Here is a 23,392-nt window from a genome sequence, read left to right as displayed (position 1 = left end):
CTTAGGGCATTGTAAATGGCCCTTAGCTCTAGAATATTTATGTGAAGAGACGTTTCCATGCTTGACCACAAGCCCTGGAAATTTCTTCCCTGTGTGACTGCTCCCCAGCCTCTCAGGCTGGCATCCGTGGTTACCAGCATCCAATCCTGAATGCCGAATCTGCGGCCCTCTAGAAGATGAGCCTTCTGTAACCACCACAGGAGAGATACCCTTGTCCTTGGAGATAGGGTTATCCGCTGATGCATCTGAAGATGCGATCCGGACCATTTGTCCAGCAGATCCCACTGAAAAGTTCTTGCATGGAATCTTCCGAATGGAATCGCTTCGTAAGAAGCCACCATTTTTCCCAGGACTCTCGTGCACTGATGCACTGACACTTGTCCTGGTTTTAGGAGGTTCCTGACTAGCTCGGATAACTCCCTGGCCTTCTCCTCCGGGAGAAAGACCTTTTTATGGACTGTGTCCAGAATCATCCCTAGGAACAGTAGACGTGTTGTTGGAATCAGCTGTGATTTTGGGATATTTAGAATCCACCCGTGCTGACGTAGCACTACCTGAGATAGTGCTACTCCGACCTCTAACTGTTCCCTGGACCTTGCCCTTATCAGGAGATCGTCCAAGTAAGGGATAATTAATACGCCTTTTCTTCGAAGAAGAATCATCATTTCGGCCATTACCTTGGTAAAGACCCGTGGTGCCGTGGACAATCCAAACGGCAGCGTCTGAAACTGATAATGACAGTTTTGTATCACAAACCTGAGGTACCCTTGGTGAGAAGGGTAGATTGGGACATGGAGATAAGCATCCTTGATGTCTAGAGATACCATATAGTCCCCTTCTTCCAGGTTCGCTATCACTGCTCTGAGTGACTCCATCTTGAATTTGAACCTTTTTATGTAAGTGTTCAAAGATTTTAGATTTAAAATTGGTCTCACCGAGCCGTCCGGCTTCGGTACCACAAACAGCGTGGAATAATACCCCTTTCCCTGTTGTAGGAGGGGTACCTTGATTATCACGTGCTGGGAATACAGCTTGTGAATAGCTTCCAATACTGCCTCCCTGTCGGAGGGAGACGTTGGTAGAGCAGACTTCAGGAACCGGCGAGGGGGAGACGTCTCGAATTTCTAATTTGTACCCCTGTGATACTACCTGCAGGATCCAGGGGTCCACTTGCGAGTGAGCCCACTGCGCGTTGAAATTCTTGAGACGGCCCCCCACCGTGCCCGAGTCCGCTTGCAGAGCCCCAGCGTCATGCTGAGGACTTGGCAGAAGCGGGGGAGGGCTTCTGCTCCTGGGAAGAGGCTGCATGGTGCAGTCTTTTTCCCCTTCCTCTGCCCCGGGGCAGGAACGAGCGGCCTTTTTCCCTCTTGCCCTTATAGGGACGAAAGGACAGGGTTTGAAAAGACGGTGTCTTTTTCTGCTGAGAGGTGACCTGGGGTAAAAAGGTGGATTTTCCAGCCGTTGCTGTGGCCACCAGGTCCGATAGACCGACCCCAAATAACTCCTCCCCTTTATACGGCAATACTTCCATATGTCGTTTGGAATCCGCATCACCTGACCACTGTCGCGTCCATAACGTTCTTCTGGCAGAAATAGACATCGCACTTACTCTAGATGCCAGGGTGCAAATATCCCTCTGTGCATCTCGCATATATAGTAATGCATCCTTCAAATGCTCTACAGTTAATAATATACTGTCCCTATCCAGGGTATCAATATTTTCAGTCAGGGAATCCGACCAAGCCACTCCAGCGCTGCACATCCAGGCTGAGGCGATCGCTGGTCGCAGTATAACACCGGTATGTGTGTATATACCTTTTAAGATATTTTCCAGCCTTCTATCAGCTGGTTCCTTGAGAGCGGCCGTATCAGGAGACTGTAACGCCACTTGTTTTGATAAGCGTGTGAGCGCCTTATCTACCCTAGGGGGTGTTTCCCAACGTGCCCTAACCTCTGGCGGGAAAGGGTATAGTGCCAATAATTTATTAGAAATCAGCAGTTTTTTATCGGGGGAAACCCACGCTTTATCACACACCTCATTTAATTCATCTGACTCAGGAAAAACCACTGGTAGTTTTTTCACACCCCACATAATACCCTTTTTTGTGGTACTTGTAGTGTCAGAAATGTTCAATGCCTCCTTCATTGCCGTGATCATGTAACGTGTGGCCCTACTGGACATTACGTTTGTCTCGTCACCGTCGACACTGGATTCAGTATCCGTGTCAGGGTCTGTGTCGACCATCTGAGGTAACGGGCGTTTTAGCGCCCCTGACGGTGTCTGAGACGCCTGAACAGGCACTAATTGATTTGTCGGCTGTCTCATGTCGTCAACAGTTTTTTGCAAAGTGCTGACATTGTCACGTAATTCTTTAATTACCACCATCCAGTCAGGTGTCGACTCCCTAGGGGGTGACATCACTAACACAGGCAATTGCTCTGCTTCCACATCATTTTCCTCCTCATACATGTCGACACAATCGTACCGACACCCAGCACACACACAGGGAATGCTCTGATAGAGGACAGGACCCCACTAGCCCTTTGGGGAGACAGAGGGAGAGTTTGCCAGCACACACCAGAGCGCTATATATATATACAGGGATAACCTTATATAAGTGTTACTCCCTGTTATAGCTGCTGTATTTATATATTAGCTGCCAATAGTGCCCCCCTCTCTGTTTTACCCTGTTTCTGTAGTGCAGGACTGCAGGGGAGAGTCAGGGAGCCGTCCTTCCAGCGGAGCTGTGAAAGAAAATGGCGCTTGTGTGCTGAGGAGAAAGGCTCCGCCCCCTTCACGGCGGCCTTTTCTCCCGCTTTTTTCAGGAAACTGGCAGGGGATAAATGCATCCATATAGCCCAGGAGCTATATGTGATGCATTTTTTTTAGCCATATAAGGTTTACATATCGTTTTTATTGCGTCTCAGGGTGCTCCCCCCCAGCGCCCTGCACCCTCAGTGACCGGAGTGTGAAGTGTGCTGAGAGCAATGGCGCACAGCTGCAGTGCTGTGCGCTACCTTATTTGAAGACAGGAACGTCTTCTGCCGCCGCTTTCTCCGGACCTCTTCGCTCTTCTGGCTCTGTAAGGGGGCCGGCGGCGCGGCTCCGGGACCTATCCAGGCTGAACCTGTGATCGTCCCTCTGGAGCTAATGTCCAGTAGCCAAGAAGCCCAATCCACTCTGCAGTCAGGTGAGTTCGCTTCTTCTCCCCTTAGTCCCACGATGCAGTGAGCCTGTTGCCAGCAGGACTCACTGAAAATAAAAAACCTATTTAAACTTTTACTTCTAAGCAGCTCAGGAGAGCCACCTAGCTTGCACCCTTCTCGTTCGGGCACAAAAATCTAACTGGGGCTTGGGGGAGGGTCATAGGGGGAGGAGCCAGTGCACACCAGCTAGTCTAAAGCTTTTACTTTTTGTGCCCAGTCTCCTGCGGAGCTGCTATTCCCCATGGTCCTTACGGAGTTCCCAGCATCCACTAGGACGTCAGAGAAAAAAAGACGACGTTAGTGATAGACCTTGATGTAGAAGAAATTATTCAACAAGCAGCTTCACTATCTGAGACTCCATCCTCATTCCAGAGTCGGTAATGGCCCGAAAGAGTCTCCATGGTGCACACCGAAGATACAGTCACAACAGAAGAGGATTGAAACAATAGATAAGTATCAGCAACCGAATAACAGTCCAGAGGGTAGCACTGAACAGAAGGACAACAGAAGAAGCAGCTACATCCGAGACAGGATCTTAAATAGGTGCAGGTCAACAGAGCAACAACTGGTGTGAATGCATTAAAACTGAATCTGGTACAACTCCAGCCTATCTGCTGCCGATCACCATGACTTCTGAACCACTAGCTAATTATAATAGTGAAAGCAGGAATCAAAGCTACCAGCAGCAGATTATTATTAGAAGGCAGGTATCCTCAATAGTATGTAGCAGGGGTCAGAGTGTTGCACTCACAGCAGCGATGTGGCTGTGGAGACCAGGGAGTATAAAGTTCGGTATATATTAGACAACAAATTGGACGATTTGTTGTTTTGAGACAAAATAATGACAAATTGTCCACGTCAGCTAATGCTTACACACTATTGTGCGCTTCGGTGCTTTTTTCCTCGCATCTTCTCATCTGCTGTACTGCATGGCAGATGAGAAGGTATCTAAAATTTTGGGCAAATCGTGTAGTATTTAGTGTGTATGCCCAACCAATGGCATCTTAAAAGCAGACAATATATCATTAATAATCAAACAATGCAAGATATATCCTTTGGTCATTTGAAGGATTACACAATGTGTATGCACGATATTGTTTGCTTTGGGGGATGAAGCGAAAACGGAATGAGCATTGCGTCATTTGGCTACCAGGCAGTGACAGCCTCCAAAACAGCAGCCAGCCGAATACAGAGTCAAAAACTAAAATAAAAAATGGCTGCTGGATATCAAGGATCTGCATGACAGAGCAGGAGTTCAGGGGCTCACAGCAGCATGTTAGGAGTAAGCGCTGGGAGCTACCCTACTAGACAGGGGGAAGAATAGCCACAAGGAGACCTCAGGAGGCAGCAGAGAAGACAGATTACAAAATCCAGGATGGCTGTCAAACGTTTTCAGCAGATACAGGGGATCAGAACTGAACCAGGTTGGTGACATCAATGCCGAAGCGTATAATAATTTAATCTCTAAGTTCCGCCTTCCTATTCAGTGAACAGGTGCCGGATCGCTTCGACCCGGCATACCCTTATACGCAGCACCATGACTCGGGTCCTTCCCGGGACCAACCCTGCAAGCTAGCAGTGTTGGATTCCCGGGTCACTTTTACACTGAGCAGGGACCTGGATTACACCAGGTCAAAAGCTTGGTGTAAAAGGGGTACGAGTGGGTCGAGGAAAAGGGGACAGAAGTCCCTTTAGGGCAGCAGGATAAGCACACAGGATATACAGGCTGGAGAGCACTAATGGGCCCTACACACTGGCCGATTACACTGAAAGATATGAACGTTCTCATTCAGTAATGAATGAGATATCGTTCATATCTTTCAGTGTGTAGGCACCAACGATGAACGATGCGCGGCCCCGCGCTCGTTCATCGTTGGTGCCGGATCGTTTATGCCTGCAAGCCAATATGGACAATATCATCCATATTAGCATGCAGGACTATGGGGCCAGGTGACAGGTGGGGGTGAAGAAACTTCACTCCCCCCATCACAAACCCCCACCCCCCTACCAGATCGGCCGTCGGGCACCTCAGCGGCGCAGTGTGTAGGGCCCATAAGACCTGTGTCTTACTTCATGCCCGCCCATTCAAGTCAATTCACTAATAAGTCTAGATTTGCCCTTGATTTGTACTCCATCGTGAATCAAGCTTCTTGATTAGTTTTAGGAAAAATTACTGAATACTACTACTCTTTGTAATTAACAACCTGTGACCAGAGTTGTTTTAAATTTTACAATTATATTATTACTCATATAAAGTGACAAAAACTCTGGTCACAGGTCGTTAATTACAAAGAGTAGTAGTATTCAGTCATTTTTCCTAAAACTAATCAAGAAGCTTGACTCACGATGGAGTACAAATCAAGGGCAAATCTAGACTTATTAGTGAATTGACTTGAATTTCAGTATCAGACAGATAAATTTGACCCTCTCTATAACTCTGATAAAATTTTGATTGGCATAGGGAGAATTATTTATTTTGGACAAATGTATGTAGAAGCATTTGAATAGAATGTGAATTAACAATACTTTTGCATCCACTAAAAAATATAAACTGTCCCAGGATATAGAAACAAATTAAAAAGCAAAGGAGGAAAATACACAATTTCATATGGTAATATTAAGTGGAAGATATCAGGCAAAACAGATAAAAACCCTCCACTACTTAATGACCAGTGTGGTTTCAAAGCTGTTCAATAGAAAATATATCCTAAGTACACTTTCATCTGTTTTCTATAAATGATTAATGAAACATATCAGAATGCATTAATCTGTGCAAAGCAAACTGCCACACTTCAGATTATCTTTAATTTATACAACAGAGAGGGGATTAAGGGAACATGTCTACCCTTTCTAAGGCTCTATTGACACCAAAGATTGTACTGTATCTGCTGTTTATCATTCTCAGTAGAAGCAGCTCACAGCCAGTATCAATGTCCACATACTGTACAATTCAACCACTCTGACTTAGTAGGTAGCGCTAGGCATATTGCAGTATGCCTGGGCACATACATCGGAACTTCAATAGTTTGATTTTGGTGAGATTGTGCCCACTGTAGCCTTAGTTTTGTGTTCTTAGGTGACAGGAGTGGACACCAATGTGGTCTTCAAGATTCAACGTGCTGTGCACTCAGATTATCTTCTACACACTGTTGTAACAGAATACGTTCCATTTACCGGTGGACAGGACGCCGGCTGTCAATATCCCAACAGCAGCATCCCGTCCAACAGAATGCAGTCAGAGGGGCAAGCGCTAGCAGTCCCCTTGCGGGCTCGGTGGCTCGATGCGCTCACCACAGGATCTATTCCCACTCTATGGGTGTCGTGTATACCCACGAGTAGGAATAGCCCTGGTGTCAGGATTTCAGCAGTGGTATCCTGAATGCCGGGATCCCGTGACCATGCATTTTAACAGCAACCTGTTGTAAGTTGTAACATATAAATATGAACGTTATGGTAAGAACTTACCGTTGATAACGTGATTTCTCTTATGTCCACAGGTATCCACAGGATAACATTGGGATATTGTCGAGCGACAGCGAAAATGGCACCAACACGGTCACGAGCTTTCTGGCCTCCCAGGATGCATTGGGGCCTCCACTATATAGTCCCGCCCACTGACTCAGTCAGATCAGTTCTTTCCACAGCGATTATAGGCAGGAACATTAGGTAGAGACCTGTACAGGCGATAAGAACACACATGCACACCCTTCCATACAAGAAGGAAGAGGTTTTTAGTGTTTGTCTAGATCCTCAAATCAGATGCGTCCGGGTGGGATCCCTGTGGACATAAGAGAAATCACGTTATCAACGGTAAGTTCTTACCATAACGTTCATTTCTCTGGCTGGGTCCACAGGATTATCCACAGGATAACATTGGGATTCCCAAAGCCATTTTAGTGGTGGGGACGCTCCTGATTGCACAGGAGGACCTTTCGCCCGAAGTCTGCGTCATGAGAGGCAAAAGTATCCAAGGCATAATGTCTGATGAATGTGTTTATGGAAGACCATGTGGCTGCCTTACATATCTGTTCTGCTGATGCACCCTGTTGTGCTGCCCAAGAAGGACCTACCTTACGTGTAGAGTGTGCAGAGACATTAGCCGGAATAGGGAGATCTGTATGAGAATAAGCTTCAGATATTACCATTCGGAGCCATCTCGCCAGCGTCTGTTTACTAGCAGGCCAACCTCTCCTATGGAATCCGTAGAGGATGAAGAGGGAATCTGTTTTCCTGATGGCACTAGTACGATCTATGTAGATTTTTAAAGACCGGACCACGTCCAGTGACGCTTCTCCCGCAGATAGTCCCGATACCTGAAAAGCTGGGACTACAATCTCTTCATTCAGGTGAAACTTTGACACCACCTTTGGAAGATAACTAGATCTCGTTCTGAGAACTGCTCTGTCTGGAAAAAAACTTAGGAAAGGAGACTTACATGATAATGCTCCTAAATCTGACACTCTTCTGGCTGACGCCATTGCCAGTAAAAAAAGAACTTTAATCGTTAACCACTTAAGATCCGCTCTCTCAAGTGGTTCAAACAAAGGACCCTGGAGAAATTTAAGAACTAAATTCAAATCCCAGGGAGCTGCAGGAGGAACAAATGGAGGTTGAATATGTACTACTCCTTGGAAAAAAGTACGTACATCCTGTAGGTCAGCAATCTTCTGCTGAAACCATACAGTCAACGCTGAGACTTGCACCCCTCAAGGAAGCAACCTTCAACCCCTTATCCAATCCTGCCTGCAGAAAATCCAAAATTCTAGCTACTTTAAAGGCTCTTGGATTGTAATTTTTTCCAGAACACCAATGAATATAGGCTTGCCATATTCTATGATATACACGGGCCGAAGAAGGCTTTCTTGCTCTAAGCATGGTTTGGATTACTTGCTTTGAAAATCCTTTAGCCTCTAAGATAGAGGTTTCAACAGCCACGCCGTCAAAGACAGGCGATCCAGATGACTGTGACAACAAGGACCCTGCATTAACAGATCTGGACGTTGAGGGAGCAGTATCGGTGCTTCCACGGACATTCTCCACAGATCTGTGTACCAATGCCTTCTTGGCCAAGCTGGAGCTATTAGAATGATTGCTCCTTTTGCCTGTTTTATCTTTCTCACTACTCTGGGTAACAGAGATATTGGAGGGAACAGATATGCCAGCTGAAACCTCCATTCTACTGACAGTGTGTCTACCAGGACTGCTCCTGGGTCCCTTGTTCTTGATCCGTACCTCGGAACTTTGTTGTTTAGACGAGACGCCATAAGGTCCATCTCCGGTAGACCCCATCTGTTCACCAGTGTCTGAAACACTTCTGGGTGTAGTGCCCATTCGGTTTCCTGAATGGTGTGCCGACTGAGAAAATCCGCTTCCCAATTTAGTACACCCGGGACAAATACTGCTGACAATGCTGGGAGATGGAGTTCTGCCCACTTTAGAATGGGAGTTACTTCCTCCATCAGACTCTTGCTGCGAGTCCCTCCTTGATGATTTAGGTATGCTACTGCCGTCGCATTGTCTGAGCGGATCTGGACTGGTCTCCCTTGTAGATTGTCCTTTGCCTGAACTAGGGCCAAGTAAATGGCTCTTATTTCTAACAGATTTATCGGCAGGCGACTTTCCCTTGCGGTCCATTTTCCCTGGAACCATAGGCTTCCGAGTACCGCCCCCCAACCTTGCAGGCTGGCATCTGTCGTCAGGACTTGCCACTCTTTTATCCAAAAGGGTCTCCCCTTGTTTAAATGGTCTGTCTGTAGCCACCATGCTAGAGACCTTTTTACATTTACTGGAATCTTTATCATCTGCTTCTTTATTGTTTGATGATTTCCGTTCCATTTTGTCAAAATGAGATGCTGCAATGGTCTGGAGTGGAATTGCGCATATTCCACCATGTCGAACGTTGATACCATCAGACCCAACAGTCGCATTGCTGCATGGACTGACATTGTCTGGGCTTGCAACGCTTTCTGAGCCATGAGCTGCACCTTGACTATTTTCTTCTCTGGTAAGAGAACTCTCTGTAGGTCTGAATCCAATATGGCTCCCAAATGAACCATCCGCTGTGATGGATTCAGGGACGACTTCTCCCAATTTATGAGCCACCCGTGTCTCTGTAAACAAACTATCGTCTGTTGGAGATGGCTCAACAGTAAATCTTGCGACTGTGCTAAGATTAATAGGTCGTCTAGGTATGGGAATATCCTTATCCCTTGTTTGCGCAGACAAGCTGCCATAACCACCATGATCTTGGTTAACACCCTGGGTGCTGTAGCTAGCCCGAAGGGCAGAGCTTGGAACTGGAAGTGTTCCTTGAGGATGGCAAACCTGAGGTAACACTGATGTGATAGTGCTATAGGCACATGTAGGTAAGCATCCCGCACATCCAGAGATACCATATAGTCTCCCGGTTCCATAGCCAACATTATGGAGCGTAACGTCTCCATGTGGAACTTCGGGATCCATATGTAATTGTTCAACATCTTCAGATTTAGAATTGGTCGATATGACCCATTTGGTTTCTGGATTAGAAACAGATTGGAGTAATACCCCTGTCCCTTTTGTGATGGAGGTACTGGGACAATCACACCTGACTGCAGTAATTTTTGGACTGCTTCTTGCAGGGCATTGGCCTTCGACTCTATACGAGACGGGCTGGTGCAAAAAAATCTTTGAGGAGGCTGCCTCCTGAATGGGAACCCATACCCCTGAGATACTACCTTCTGCACCCAGGCATCTGTTGTTGACTGTTGCCATGTGTGTGCAAATTGCAGGAGTCGGCCCCCAACCCTGGAATCCTCCAGGCGGAGGCCCGTCTCTTCAGGCTGAGGGCTTTTGTTCAGGTTTGGAAGCTGGCTTTTTGCTAGCCCACTGCTTCTTACCCCTGGATTTAAACTGGGGTTGTTTAGGGTCCTCTTTACCTTTCGCTTTGCTTTGCCAGCGAAATGAGCGAAATTTTAAACCCTTGGACTTAGGGTTGTAGGTAGCCGGAAATCTGACCTTCTTCGATTCAGCCTCTGACTCTAGGATATCCGATAAAGGTTTTCCAAATAATATATTACCCATGAAAGGCAATGCTTCCAATTCCTTCTTGGACTCCGCATCTGCCTTCCAGGTCCGTAGCCAGACTGCTCTGCGAGCGACTACTGCCAGGGCTGAAGCTTTAGAAGCAACAGTGCCTACATCAATGGCTGCTTCTTCTAAATACTGGGCAGATTGTCTTAAACGGCAAAGACGATCCTCTTGCTCCCTAGTAGGAGAGGGGATGTCATTCTCTAGTTCCTCTATCCATTCGCCCATTGCCTTTGCTACCCAGGCCGAAGCCATAGCAGGTCTTACCACTGCACCCACAAGAGAAAAAATATTTTTCAATAGGCTCTCTACCCTCCTGTCTGTGACATCATTCAAAGAGGTAGATGACAGTGGCAAAGCAGATTTGTGCACGAGTCGCAGAACATGTGCATCTACTTTTGGAGGAACTTCTCTCTTCGAACAATCTCCAGCAGGAAATGGATAATAAGAATCCCATCTCCTAGGAATCTTATACTTTTTACCGGGCGCTGCCCAAGACTCATCCATCATTTCCGTCAACTCCTCTGACGCTGGAAATTCAGCTTTCACTGACTTTGTTCGTTTGAATACAGGTGCTTTTGCTTTTAACGCTGTCTTGGCTGGTTCTTCCAGAGAAAGCACAGCCTTTACTGCATTAATGAGTTCAGCTACATCATCTGAACTAAAGCTCTGCGACTGATCATCATACGGAGTTGAATCTATTGTTTCCGCATCATCATCCGATGTATCCTCTTGTGTAGTCTGCCATACAGACGTATCTGTCTTAGTCTTACCTACCCCTTGGTTGCTTGTAGAGGCTACTGGAACCAAACCATAGGAAGGGAGCTGCATGTATTGGTTCATAGTGTAACCTAGCCCCTGAGGTGGTGCTACTGGAGCTAACCTGTCCGCTATTGAAGACAGAGTCTTTGCGAACATATTCCATGGTGGCTCTACTGGAGGTTGAACTAACTCCTGTTTTTTACTTCGCTGAAAAGCGAAACAGTTTGCACACAAACCCTCATAAGTGACCAATTGAATCATATCAATTACCCCTGACTTACAAGATAAGCATGTTAGGGCTGTAGGAGTGCTTGACAAATTCTCCTCATCACTTTTGCCGCTCACAGACATTTTTTCCGATATTGACTACACAATTTTGTGACTGAACCACACCCTATAATCAGTATATAGAGGTGAAATCAATCTGACCACAGTGCACCTGATTTGAGGGTCAGAACAGGACTGACATTACACAGAAAAGTCAGCACACATACTAGCAGTCAGTCACATGTTAAAGCATTAGACATTGTCATATGAGAATACAACCTCCATAATAACTTATACATAAGTAGGAAATTTGTACTTCTGTTTAACTGGTTCTTTTTCAACATAACATGCAGAAAACACAGTAATATACAGGTCTCATATGCAATAGGTACTAAAAATTAACAGTGCACACTAAGAAGTAGAAGGAATATTTAGTACTGTATACCCTGCCTCCAGGGAGCGGGATACAGGGAGACTCACCACACTTCCATATCCAAGCAAAGACGCTCGAAAGACGCTGAGTGGATTCAGACGCTACTGGTGTACACTGCCGCTCTTGGTAACTGATAACGGACACGGACGCTCACCAACGGACACGGACGCTGAGCGACTCCACGTGCATGCAGACACTAAAGGCCTGCGACTCGGTCTGGGCGGGTTTATATCCAGTGTACACAACCGCAGCGTCTAAGCTGCGACCGAGTATCCTCGTGGTAGCGTCTGAGCCGGAAGTGAGGTCATTCAGTTCATGAAACGAGAGACCCGCGGGAACTGGCCATGAACTCGGAGGAGGGACGGCCAGGAGAGCGTCTGAAACCCCCTGTTGACTTAAACTCCCAGGATCGCGGCCTCACCTAGTCCTGGCGCCTATGATCCCCGGAGCGTAGCGCTGTCACACTCGAGATGTTCGGCGCATCAACACGCTGTTTGTAGTCTCCACCAAATCAGCGTAGCTGTGTCCTGACCCCTCTAGTAAGAGGAAGTCCATATACTCACTGTCTCCCCATGCTCCGGCCACAGCCTGGTAACGTCTGCTGGACCTGCTAGAACATCCGACACAGACGCCCGTCGAGACAGCACTGTACCGCGAAGGTAAGCGTTGTTGCGACCCGGTGGGGAGTTGTTGGAGCGACTCTTTCTAATACACGTTTAAGACGCTGTTAAGAGAAGTCGCTCAAACAAAAACAGTAAGACTATAAAAATAAAGTAATGAAAACTTGAGGCTGCTTTCACAGCAGCCCTGTGACCATGCGGCTTCCTGCCGCACCAAGCAAAAAACTGATCTGACTGAGTCAGTGGGCGGGACTATATAGTGGAGGCCCCAATGCATCCTGGGAGGCCAGAAAGCTCGTGACCGTGTTGGTGCCATTTTCGCTGTCGCTCGACAATATCCCAATGTTATCCTGTGGATAATCCTGTGGACCCAGCCAGAGAAATTTAAGTTTCAATTGCCTTCCAGTCAGTTTGAACTAGACTGGCAATTCGCTGGGCCCTCTCTGTCTTTTACGACCTCAGAATTGTCATTCACTGGTAGATTTTTTTTTTTATTTGTACACAATTCTCTGTAAACTGTGGAATCTGTGGTGCAAGACTCGTCAAAATGCACAAGGATTAAACGCCCACCAGCAGTAATTTAATTGTACTGCAATTAGTACATGAATGCAGCGCGCACTGACATTTCTCCTCGCAAGCCCCCGAGGTGGCAAGCAGAAATGTGTGTAAAGTGTTCCATCACTTTTCACATGGCGACCAGTCTTAGTCAGGCTAGCAGGCTAAATCCAGTGGTTTGGGGAGCAAAAGAAGTAATAGGAGTCAATTGGAGCTACAATTGAATCACCCCCAAAGTGTCTAAACCAGTGCAAAGTAATTGGTGTGGTACCTCCATCTCAGGCAGCAGTTACAGCACTCATAAGAGGGGTACACACGGAGAGATCTGTGCTTAAATTCTAAGCAATCTGACTAGTATGCCCCACAGTGACAGCGATGCGCGGCCCCGCACGCCGCTATCACTGGTGCTAGATTGGCCTGCATGCAGGCACAATCTAGCGCATCACTCATTTCACTGCATCGTGCTGTGTGCTGAGCAGGGGAGAGAGGTCTGCTGAGCGTTTGTGCTGGATCGCTCAGCACACATCTCTGGGAGAAATCTCCCCGTGTGTACGGGGCTATAGGTTTCTATGAGGGATGCAAAGCTGCCAGATTTATCAAGCAGTTTAGCTCTTGAAACCAACACCATCTGAAGATGTACCAATGGGCTACAAGTCACAAAATTTACCAGGAGACTGTTCCTCCAGAAACCTTCCAAGCAATGGCCAGTGCATATGCATGGTCAATGGACTGCGTATGTGCAGGAGTCCCGATAGAGTGATCACTCCAAACACACTGCAAGGACGGGCTCCTTACAGAGGCCCTGTCCTTGTGTGTGGTATTTGATACGCTTGGGCAGTGTATAATTTCTTATTGTTGCAAAAAGCAGCGATAATAATAATCTGGTCTGAAACCTGATAATTTATAAACATGCCCCTGTGTAGGAATCTTAGGTATTGTATCACAGAAAGATTTGAAAATTTTGCTTTCACATCATTGGACAAATTTCATTTAAAATGTGTAATGAAACAGGTTCCACAGCTCTCAATGTTACCAGATGACACAGCTGATGAGGTGGAGATAACTTGGCACAGGTACTATTGTAGTAATTTTTACTTGCACAAAAAAGGTGAAGGATGTTTGGGTGTGGTAGACAGTAAAGCACGTAAACAATGTGTACAATGACAATTGCAAATAAAATCAAGACAAGATATAATCCTCTATGAGGAAATCTAACCACAAACTATTGCAATAGTCCATGTGATAGCAATAGTCATCACTTCTTATTAATATATAATAGGCTGTTGTAGGCTGGTCAGGAAATGGACGTAATAAGCGGTTATTAGAGTTGACATCCCTGTGCAGGAAGGAAAAGCCATCTTCCAGCTTCCCTCTGCCCATTCCTCATCTCCCACCCTTGTCTAACAAAATCACCCTCTTGGGATTTCCCACTGCAAGCAAACCCAATAAAACTCATATACATACAGCTAATGATCCCGAATTGGGAGTAGAATTACAGAACGAGATTATAGCAGAACATTACCAAGCTTACATAATACTCTACATTAGGCAGCTAATCATTCAGAATGAATTGATTTTTTTTTAAACATGGTCTGCCAGAGTAAAGTGCATTACATTTATACTGCATAGTTGATTCTGCCTTAAATATTAAACTGGCCTCTAAAAATAAAAAAAGATTTTCCTATCTTGTGTCAGAAGATGAAATGTATCATTTTTCCCGAATGCCAAAACAGATGCTTTCTTCTAATATTATCCCAGATCTGGTCACTGCAGAAAGGTTTTCTGTCCCTATTTAAATAAGGCACTTGAGCAAAACAGAATAACCGTAAACATTTCTCACAGTATATATTCAGTTCAATACTAAATACAGTGCATCATAACATATTCCAGAACACAAAAGGTAAGATAGTCTGAATAATTTAAGCAAGTCTACCATACAAATCAGTGTCACTTGTGGAGAAAGCTACTATGCCAATTTAAAAAAAAAATTTCACAAGATGTCAAAACAGTATTTGCCACAGGCATAAATATATATATTTTTTTTACTCATTAGATTTTTGTTAATGGAGAATAGAACATGTTATGAAGATGTGGCACTATGGACTGAAAATATTACCTATAAATATGTATGTTTTAAATTTGCTGACATTTGAGTCTTGTCATTAACAGCATGATTAAACAACATTATTACAAGATAACTACATTATTTAAGAGGATTATTCTACATATTACTAAAATTAAATATCCTAACTACAACTCAATTTGCCAAAGGCTGGTAACACGAGGCCCAGTACTCATGTTATTTGGCAGGTCCCCTGATGTCTTCAGCAGTCCAATACAGCCTCTCTTGCTCCCATGGGTATGGGCATGTTGGTCTACAACACATTGCCTTTCTGAAAAATAAACTGGGTCAGCTGCAGGGAGGAGAGACACAGAATCTGCCTCTCTCTCCTCACCTCTGTCTACTTCTCTTGTTATCATTGTTATTATTATTATTATTATTATTATTATTATTATTATTATTAACAACAGCAAAAGTGAGAACAGCAGCATGTGATAATGCCAAGAGACCCACCAAATATTCTGGAAACTGGACCCCAAGTTAGTTACCTTTGGTTTTGCTGACTGTAGGTAGGATATTCTCACCCAAGAGAGAATGTAACAGTCACACCACATTTACAGCTGACCCTACACCTATGTGTGCCTTCAGCTAAACATTGCATCATGAAACCCCTTCAGGATGGGTGGTGATAGAAAAGAGTGAAATTGATATTTTCCAATAGGAGCCATGAAGATAAAATACATTGTTCATGCTGACCTGAAATTCTAAAGCAGCTGTGGTAATAAGTAAAGTATTACCTACAGACAGATACAACTCCACCCAAATATTTAAGACCGTGTTACGGAGACTATTACCCAGATCACATAGCTGAGACTGGTATGCCATGAAATCACTGCACATGCACCTCACATACGAACCAGCTAATCCACATAGTACATGACAGCAAAGCAAACTCATACTTTCTGCCTATGTCAACCTGCTGCAGCAAAGTTACACACAGCACGGTGGACATATTTAGGCAAGTTTAAACACTCCAATTATTTAATTTCTGTTATGCAACTTAATATAATGCAACTTAACGCGTTTGACAAATAATGTCCGATACTTGTACTTTAAGGACAGATCATGGTTGATAAAGGAGCTAACATTATCTGCACAGAGCCATATTTACCTGTTATAGGTCACCTGTCAAAAATCACTTGGGGCAAACTTATTCCTTTGGCCGCCACTAGAATTAATGGGCACGTCACGAAGCAATTCAACTGGGCATCTGGTCATTCATTACTTATCGCACCCATATACACGGGGTTTCGCCGCGTACACTGTAGCAGCTAAACCTATCTAAAGTCCTAGCTAGGGCACCAAAACCACAGACTTTTCACACATTTCGTCTGGCCACCTCAGAAGGCTGCATGCAGAAATGTGTCCCACTCTATCAAATACATATAGACATAGCAGAGCAAGTAGAAGGCAAGAAACAGAAAATGTAGGATCCAGCATAAAACACCTCAGTCTTCTTCTCCAACCTTTCCTTATCTTCCCATGTGTACAGAGCACTTCCTAACTGACCACCAGATGGGAATAAATCAGGTGATAGACGACTATATCGTTAAACGATATAGCATTCAACGATATAGTGCGTACACACTGAAAATTATCGTTCAACGATAAAGTTCAGTGACGTCACCGCCGGCATTCCCGAACATGCAGCTCAGCCCGACATTGACGGATTGAGCTGCATGTCAGCTCAATATTGGTGAACGCTGAACAGCATGCGGGAGTGCGCACCGTTAATGGGTCACCAATATTTCCCCCATACACACTGGATGATATAAGCCTAAACATAAACGATAATGACATTTATGTCGTTATCGTTTATTTTTTAAGCTAAAATCCTCGTGTGTACCCCCCTTTAGACAGTATTTTTAAATGAGTTTAAAGTATCTTCCATTCAGTGCATCAGACATGTCAATGAAGTTAAAAAGTTAAAGTAATCTCAATGGAAGCACCATGTAACATCAGATGCAATCAAAACGTTTACACACAGTATAGATTTGTCAGATTCACATTTCATACATAAGAAGTGAGCACACTAATCATCTGCCATCTATGGAAACAAAGGTGCCTATCAGTACTGTTGATGTACATTTTCCATTTACTTCACTGAGCAAAAACACAGTGGACTTCTCGCCAAGGCATTATCATGGGACTGCAACAAGCTCATGTTCTGTGTGGAGGGAAAAAACACCTGGGGTGCACAGTCATACCCCTTTCAGACATGCTCCAAATTCCCGGGATTTTGCACATGAACGCGCATCAACCCGGGAATTTGGTATGTCTGAAAGGCACCGACCCGGGAATGTGATCCGGGTCGCCAACCCGGCTTAGGTCTGAAAGGTGCAACCCGGGAATTTACTCCCAGGTCGCACCTGATTGGCGGGGCTGGCTGGAGGGGGCCGGAGTTCGGAGGGGGAAGGAGTTCAGAGGGGGCATGCGCCGGCTGCTGCAGTCCGTGCTGCTGTGAGCAGCTGAAGCAGTCAGCGCAGCCACAAAACAGAGAGGCGGCCTGTTGGAGTGAGTGTATGTTATATATAAATAAATTTGGCATGTGTGTGTATATTACATGTATGTGTGTGTTTGAGTGTGACATGTGTATGTGTGAGACGTGTGTGTAAATGTACGAGTGTGACATCTGTGTGTGTGTATATAAGACATGTGACAATAGAGTAGCCTGGTCTGACCTGGCTGCCAGGGCAGACCAGGCTTATGTCTGAAAGGGGTCGACCCGGGAATTTCCCAGGTCTCAGGTTTAGTGTGAAAGGGGTCCCAGCAAAAACCCAGGATTTTTCAGAGGTGAAAGTCCCGGGTCCTATGTCTGAAAGGGGTATCAGTAGACAGCTCATTCACAGTTTTTCTATGTAAAAAATACTGGGGCAGATGTATTAACCTGGAGAAGGCATAAGGAAGTGATAAACCAGTGATATGTGCAAGGTGATAAAGGCACCAGCCAATCAGCTCCAATATGTAAATTAACAGTTAGGATCTGATTGGCTGGTGCCTTTATCACCTTGCACATATCACTGGTTTATCTCTTCCTTATGCCTTCTCCAGGTTAATACATCTGCCCCAAAATAACTTAAAACAAAAAAAAAAAAAAAAGGTAAAAACCAACATACCAATAAAAGGTTTTAAGCATAGTGATGCATTATTTCACGCAGGTATAGACATTTTTTAAACATAGACCTTCTGAAAGCTGCACAAGTTATCATGCATTACTAATAGCTAGTATGTGTCTGTTTAATATATATACACTATACCATCTGTACTGTGTTTTGGCTGTGCTGCGACACGGTACTTATGTTTGTCATGTTTATGTATGTTTTTTGCTACTTTATGCCAATAAAGACTGCTTTTTCAATAAAAAAAAATATAAATATATATATATATATATATATATATATATATATATATATGTATGATGCAGCTGAAATGCCGGCTGTCGGGATCCCAGCGCTCAGGATACCGATGCCAAAATCCCAGCAGACGTCAACTACCGTCGCCCATAGAGTGGAAACAGATCCTGTGGCGAGAGGAGTAAGTCACCGAGCCTGCAGCATGGCAAGCGCAGAAAACCTGCAATGGGACTCTTAGCGCTCGCCCCACTGACAGCATTCTGGCGAGTGGGATGCTGCTGTCGGGATATTGACAGCAGGCATCCTGTCCACGGGTAAATTGTATGTATTCCATATTATATATCTCAACTGTCTCAGCTAATATTTCAAGCTACAGTATGTTAAAAGACATGGAGAAAGGGAAACATACCAGACCAGTGTGGCCAGGTATTAATAAGGTTCTGAACACGTTTAATGGATACTAAAGGTGTTAGCCACACAGTGCTCTATCAAACACACACAGGAGAAGCGGGTGAGCAGTATATGCACCATCCCCGCATGCACAGCAAACACTGCGAGACGCTCCACAGAAACTGCTGTGTAAGTAGTGCTGCGGCTGCACAGAGTGACGGACCGACGGGACCCCCAGTCTATGTGTCCGGAACACGGGTTGGTCAGCTGTGGCCCTGGCATGCAGTGACCCCACAGGGGCAGCAGCACACAGCATGTCACCCCTGAGGGGAGTGAAGATGCTCTGTAGGGTGAGAGGGGCATTATACAGGCGGAGGCTCTGCGTCTGATAACACAACAGCAGCACACAGTGCGGGGAGCAAGCCAGGAGCGGAGGGAGGGCGGTGCGGGGTCAGGCACACAGGGCAGGGTATCCGCTGTTACTTGATGACAGTCCCCTCCCCAGGCCTCAGCCTCTACAAGAAGTAATCAATGGGAGGGATGCATGTGCCGGGACACTGTACTCCCTCCTTGGCCTCTTTGCTCCGTATAGGTTGGTGGCCCTGACTCCCACCGGCCGTCAACCCGAGCAACCCACAACCCCACAATGTCACTCTGCAGACGGCGCTTACCTGTGTGAGGGAGATGTGCGCCGCCATCTTTGCAGCCTGACGCGGGAACGCGCGGAGCGTCAGTCAGATACCGGGGACGCGCACAGCGAAGGGGGCGGGGCGTGCAAGGCAAGTATCGGAGACGGGGCAGTGGATTGGGGCGTTACTATGCAAATGATTAAAAAAAAGGCAGCGCTGGAAGTGAGGGGGCTCGGGGCGTGCTGTGGGAAGGAGGACTTGGAGAGGCGTAGGGATGGACATCGAAAGCAAACCATCATATGATGGCAATGCTTCCACCATTGAAACTTTCAAAGCGATGGTTACTAACCATCACATCAAAAGTATTTGATGGTGAAAACTATTTATATGACTAGTGCATGCGCAAAAGCCTGCATTTTCATTCGCAATGTGGGAATTGGGATCGGGGGCAGGGCCAGACTCTGAGCAACATATTACTTTATCACTGGACATTGTGTGTATAATATGCATATATAATGCAGACCCTCCAACATGACCCGCCCCACTAGGTACAAAATGCTCTGTTTCTGGACTTCCCTCTTAATTTATGATTTCCATCACCTGTGTTGAACTAGTTTAAATGATAAGAAAGCTGTTTCTTCACAGGTGATGGCAATAATAAATTAAGAGGGAAGTCCAGAAACAGAGCATTTTGTACCTAGTGGGGCGGGTCATGTTGGAGGGTATGTATAACATGCACACACAATGCCCAATGATGAAGCAACATTGCCCCCTCAGTGCCAGATATACAATGCCCCCACAGTGCCAGATATGCAATGCCCCACTGTGCCAGATATACAATGCTCCACTGTGCCAGATATGCAATGCCCCCACAGTGCCAGATATACAATGCCTCCACAGTGCCAGATATACATTGCCCCCACAGTGCCAGATATACATTGCCCCCACTGTGCCAGATATACAATGCCCCCACAGTGCCAGATATACAATGCCCCACAGTGCCAGATATACAATTCCCCCACAGTGCCAGATATACAATTCCCCCACAGTGCCAGATATACAATACCCTCACAGTGCCAGATATACAATGCCCTCACAGTGCCAGATATACATTGCCCCACTGTGCCAGATATACATTGCCCCCACTGTGCCAGATATACATTGCCCCCACTGTGCCAGATATACATTGCCCCCACTGTGCCAGATATACAATGCCCCCACTGTGTCAGATATACAATGCCCCCCTGTGCCAGATATACATTGCCCCACTGTGCGCTCATTGCCCCCCACCCCTTACCGCCGGCTCTGTTTCTTCTATGTGAGGGGAGGAGAGCGCAGCATAGCGTCTCTCTTGCCCCTCAATTCTCTTTGATGCCCGGTCTCACTCTCCAACGGCGCGGGGTCAATCTGAAATGATGCGCCGGTTCGTTAGCCAATCAGAGCTCGCGGACCGGCAGCCAATCAGGAGCCGCGGCTGCCGGTCCATGAGCTCTGATTGGCTAGTAAAGCGGTGCCTTATTCAGATTGACCCCGCCGCCGCCGATGGAGAGTGAAACCGGGCATCAAAGAGAATTGAGGGGCAGGAGAGGTACTGTGCTGCGCTCTCCTCCCCTCACACAGAACGACGGCCCGGCGGTACGGCGTACCGGTTGGGAATTTCTTACAATAATGTGGATGACAGCTGGCTCAGTGCACGGTTTGCTTTGCTGTCTCACATGGGACCAATTCAGATGATTATTGTGTGGAGTTTGTATGTTCTTTCCATGTTTTTTGTGTTTTCTCTTGGTTTTTCCCACAGTCCAAAACATACTCAAGCAAGGACTTTGTGCATAGCCCTCCTAAATGATGCCCCCTGATCAGTGGTGGTGTATAGCTGGGGTGATATAAAGATCAGTGAGGTCACTCTGTCTCCTCTGAATCCTCCTGAGCTCCGTGTGTCTGTGGCTTCTGCTGCTGCAGGGTAAGGTCTGTGATCTGATTGGCTCTCTGAGTCAGTGAGAGCCAGTCAGAGCTAGCAGTGGGCCCTGTTGCCTAGCAGCAGCCTAGAGAGGGGAGGGGGTGAGGGGACTGGCTGAGCAGGCTCATGTCTGAAACAGAGGGGTAAATTTACTAAGATTCGTATTTTCCCGTTTCAGGTCAAAGTTCAATCACGAATGACATCGAAAGTGTAAAACTGCAACTTTTTGAATTTATTACGACTAATTTACTAAGCTGTCGTATTCGGATTTTTCTTTTGTTCCGATGTCGATGTCATTCGTGTTTTTTTTTTTTTTTTTTACGGCAGTGATTAGCAAAACACTGCCGACTTTTTAAAAATGAATCTCGGCCGGATCTGTGTGATCCGTGCTGGGGTTCATTTTTTATTTTTTTTTATTAAACCCTGTAAAATCACAAAAAAAAAATGCGTGGGGTCCCCCCTCCTAAGCATAACCAGCCTCGGGCTCTTTGAGCCGATCCTGGTTGCAAAAATATGGGGGGGAAAATGACAGGGGTTCCCCCATATTTAAGCAACCAGCATCGGGCTCTGCGCCTGGTCCTGGTTCCAAAAATACGGGGGACAAAAAGAGTAGGGGTCCCCCGTATTTTTAAAACCAGCACCGGGCTCCACTAGCTGGACAGATAATGCCACAGCCGGGGGTCACTTTTATATAGTGCCCTGCGGCCGTGGCATCAAAAATCCAACTAGTCACCCCTGGCCGGGGTACCCTGGGGGAGTGGGGACCCCTTCAATCAAGGGGTCCCCCCCCCCAGCCACCCAAGGGCCAGGGGTGAAGCCCGAGGCTGTCCCCCCCATCCAATTGGCTGCGGATGGGGGGCTGATAGCCTTTTGTCAAAATGAAAAGATATTGTTTTTAGTAGCAGTACTACAAGTCCCAGCAAGCCTCCCCCGCATGCTGGTACTTGGAGAACCACAAGTACCAGCATGCGGTGGAAAAACGGGCCCGCTGGTACCTGTAGTACTACTACTAAAAAAATACCCAAATAAACACAAGACACACACACCTTGAAAGTAAAGATTTATTACATACATCCACACAAACATATACACATACTTACCTTATGTTCACACGCAGGTCGGTCCTCTTCTCCAGTAGAATCCAAGGGGTACCTGTTGAAAAAATTCTACTCACCAGATCCAGGGTCCCAGGCTCCTCGTAGCATCCTTTTGTAATCCACGTACTTGAATAAAATAACAAAACGGAGACCTGAGCCACGAACTGAAAGGGGCCCCATGTTTTCACATGGGACTCCTTTCCCCGAATGCCAGAAACCCACTCTGACTTCTGTCTAAGTGGGTTTCTTCAGCCAATCAGGGAGCGCCACGTTGTAGCACTCTCCTGATCGGCTGTGTGCTCCTGTACTGAGTGACAGGCGGCACACGGCAGTGTTACAATGTAGCGCCTATGCGCTCCATTGTAACCAATGGTGGGAACTTTCTGCTCAGCGGTGACGTCACTTTAGGTCAACCGCAGGGCAGAAAGTTCCCACCATTGGTTACAATGGAGCGCATAGGCGCTACATTGTAACACTGCCGTGTGCCGCCTGTCACTCAGTACAGGAGCACACAGCCGATCAGGCGAGTGCTACAACGTGGCGCTCCCTGATTGGCTGAAGAAACCCACTTAGACAGAAGTCAGAGTGGGTTTCTGGCATTCGGGGAAAGGAGTCCCATGTGAAAACATGGGGCCCCTTTCAGTTCGTGGCTCGGGTCTCCGTTTTGTTATTTTATTCAAGTACGTGGATTACAAAAGGATGCTACGAGGAGCCTGGGACCCTGGATCTGGTGAGTAGAATTTTTTCAACAGGTACCCCTTGGATTCTACTGGAGAAGAGGACCGACCTGCGTGTGAACATAAGGTAAGTATGTGTATATGTTTGTGTGGATGTATGTAATAAATCTTTACTTTCAAGGTGTGTGTGTCTTGTGTTTATTTGGGTATTTTTTTAGTAGTAGTACTACAGGTACCAGCGGGCCCGTTTTTCCG

General features: G+C 46.2%; 1 protein-coding gene across 1 annotated transcript in view; it reads right to left on the bottom strand.

Moving 5' to 3' along the window:
• The window catches only part of EPS15L1 (epidermal growth factor receptor pathway substrate 15 like 1), a 411,806-nt gene extending 392,248 nt beyond the window's left edge, over window positions 1-19,558 (bottom strand). The window contains exon 1 of the mRNA XM_063914522.1: window positions 19,449-19,558. Coding sequence (XP_063770592.1) covers window positions 19,449-19,475 — 27 coding nt within the window. The 5' untranslated portion in view covers window positions 19,476-19,558. The remainder of the gene's footprint in view (window positions 1-19,448) is intronic.
• Window positions 19,559-23,392: the final 3,834 nt, after the last annotated feature.

The sequence above is a fragment of the Pseudophryne corroboree genome, chromosome 1 (assembly GCF_028390025.1).
Source record: "Pseudophryne corroboree isolate aPseCor3 chromosome 1, aPseCor3.hap2, whole genome shotgun sequence".
Taxonomy (NCBI): Eukaryota; Metazoa; Chordata; class Amphibia; order Anura; family Myobatrachidae; genus Pseudophryne; species Pseudophryne corroboree.
This window is presented reverse-complemented; position numbering and strand designations above follow the sequence as displayed.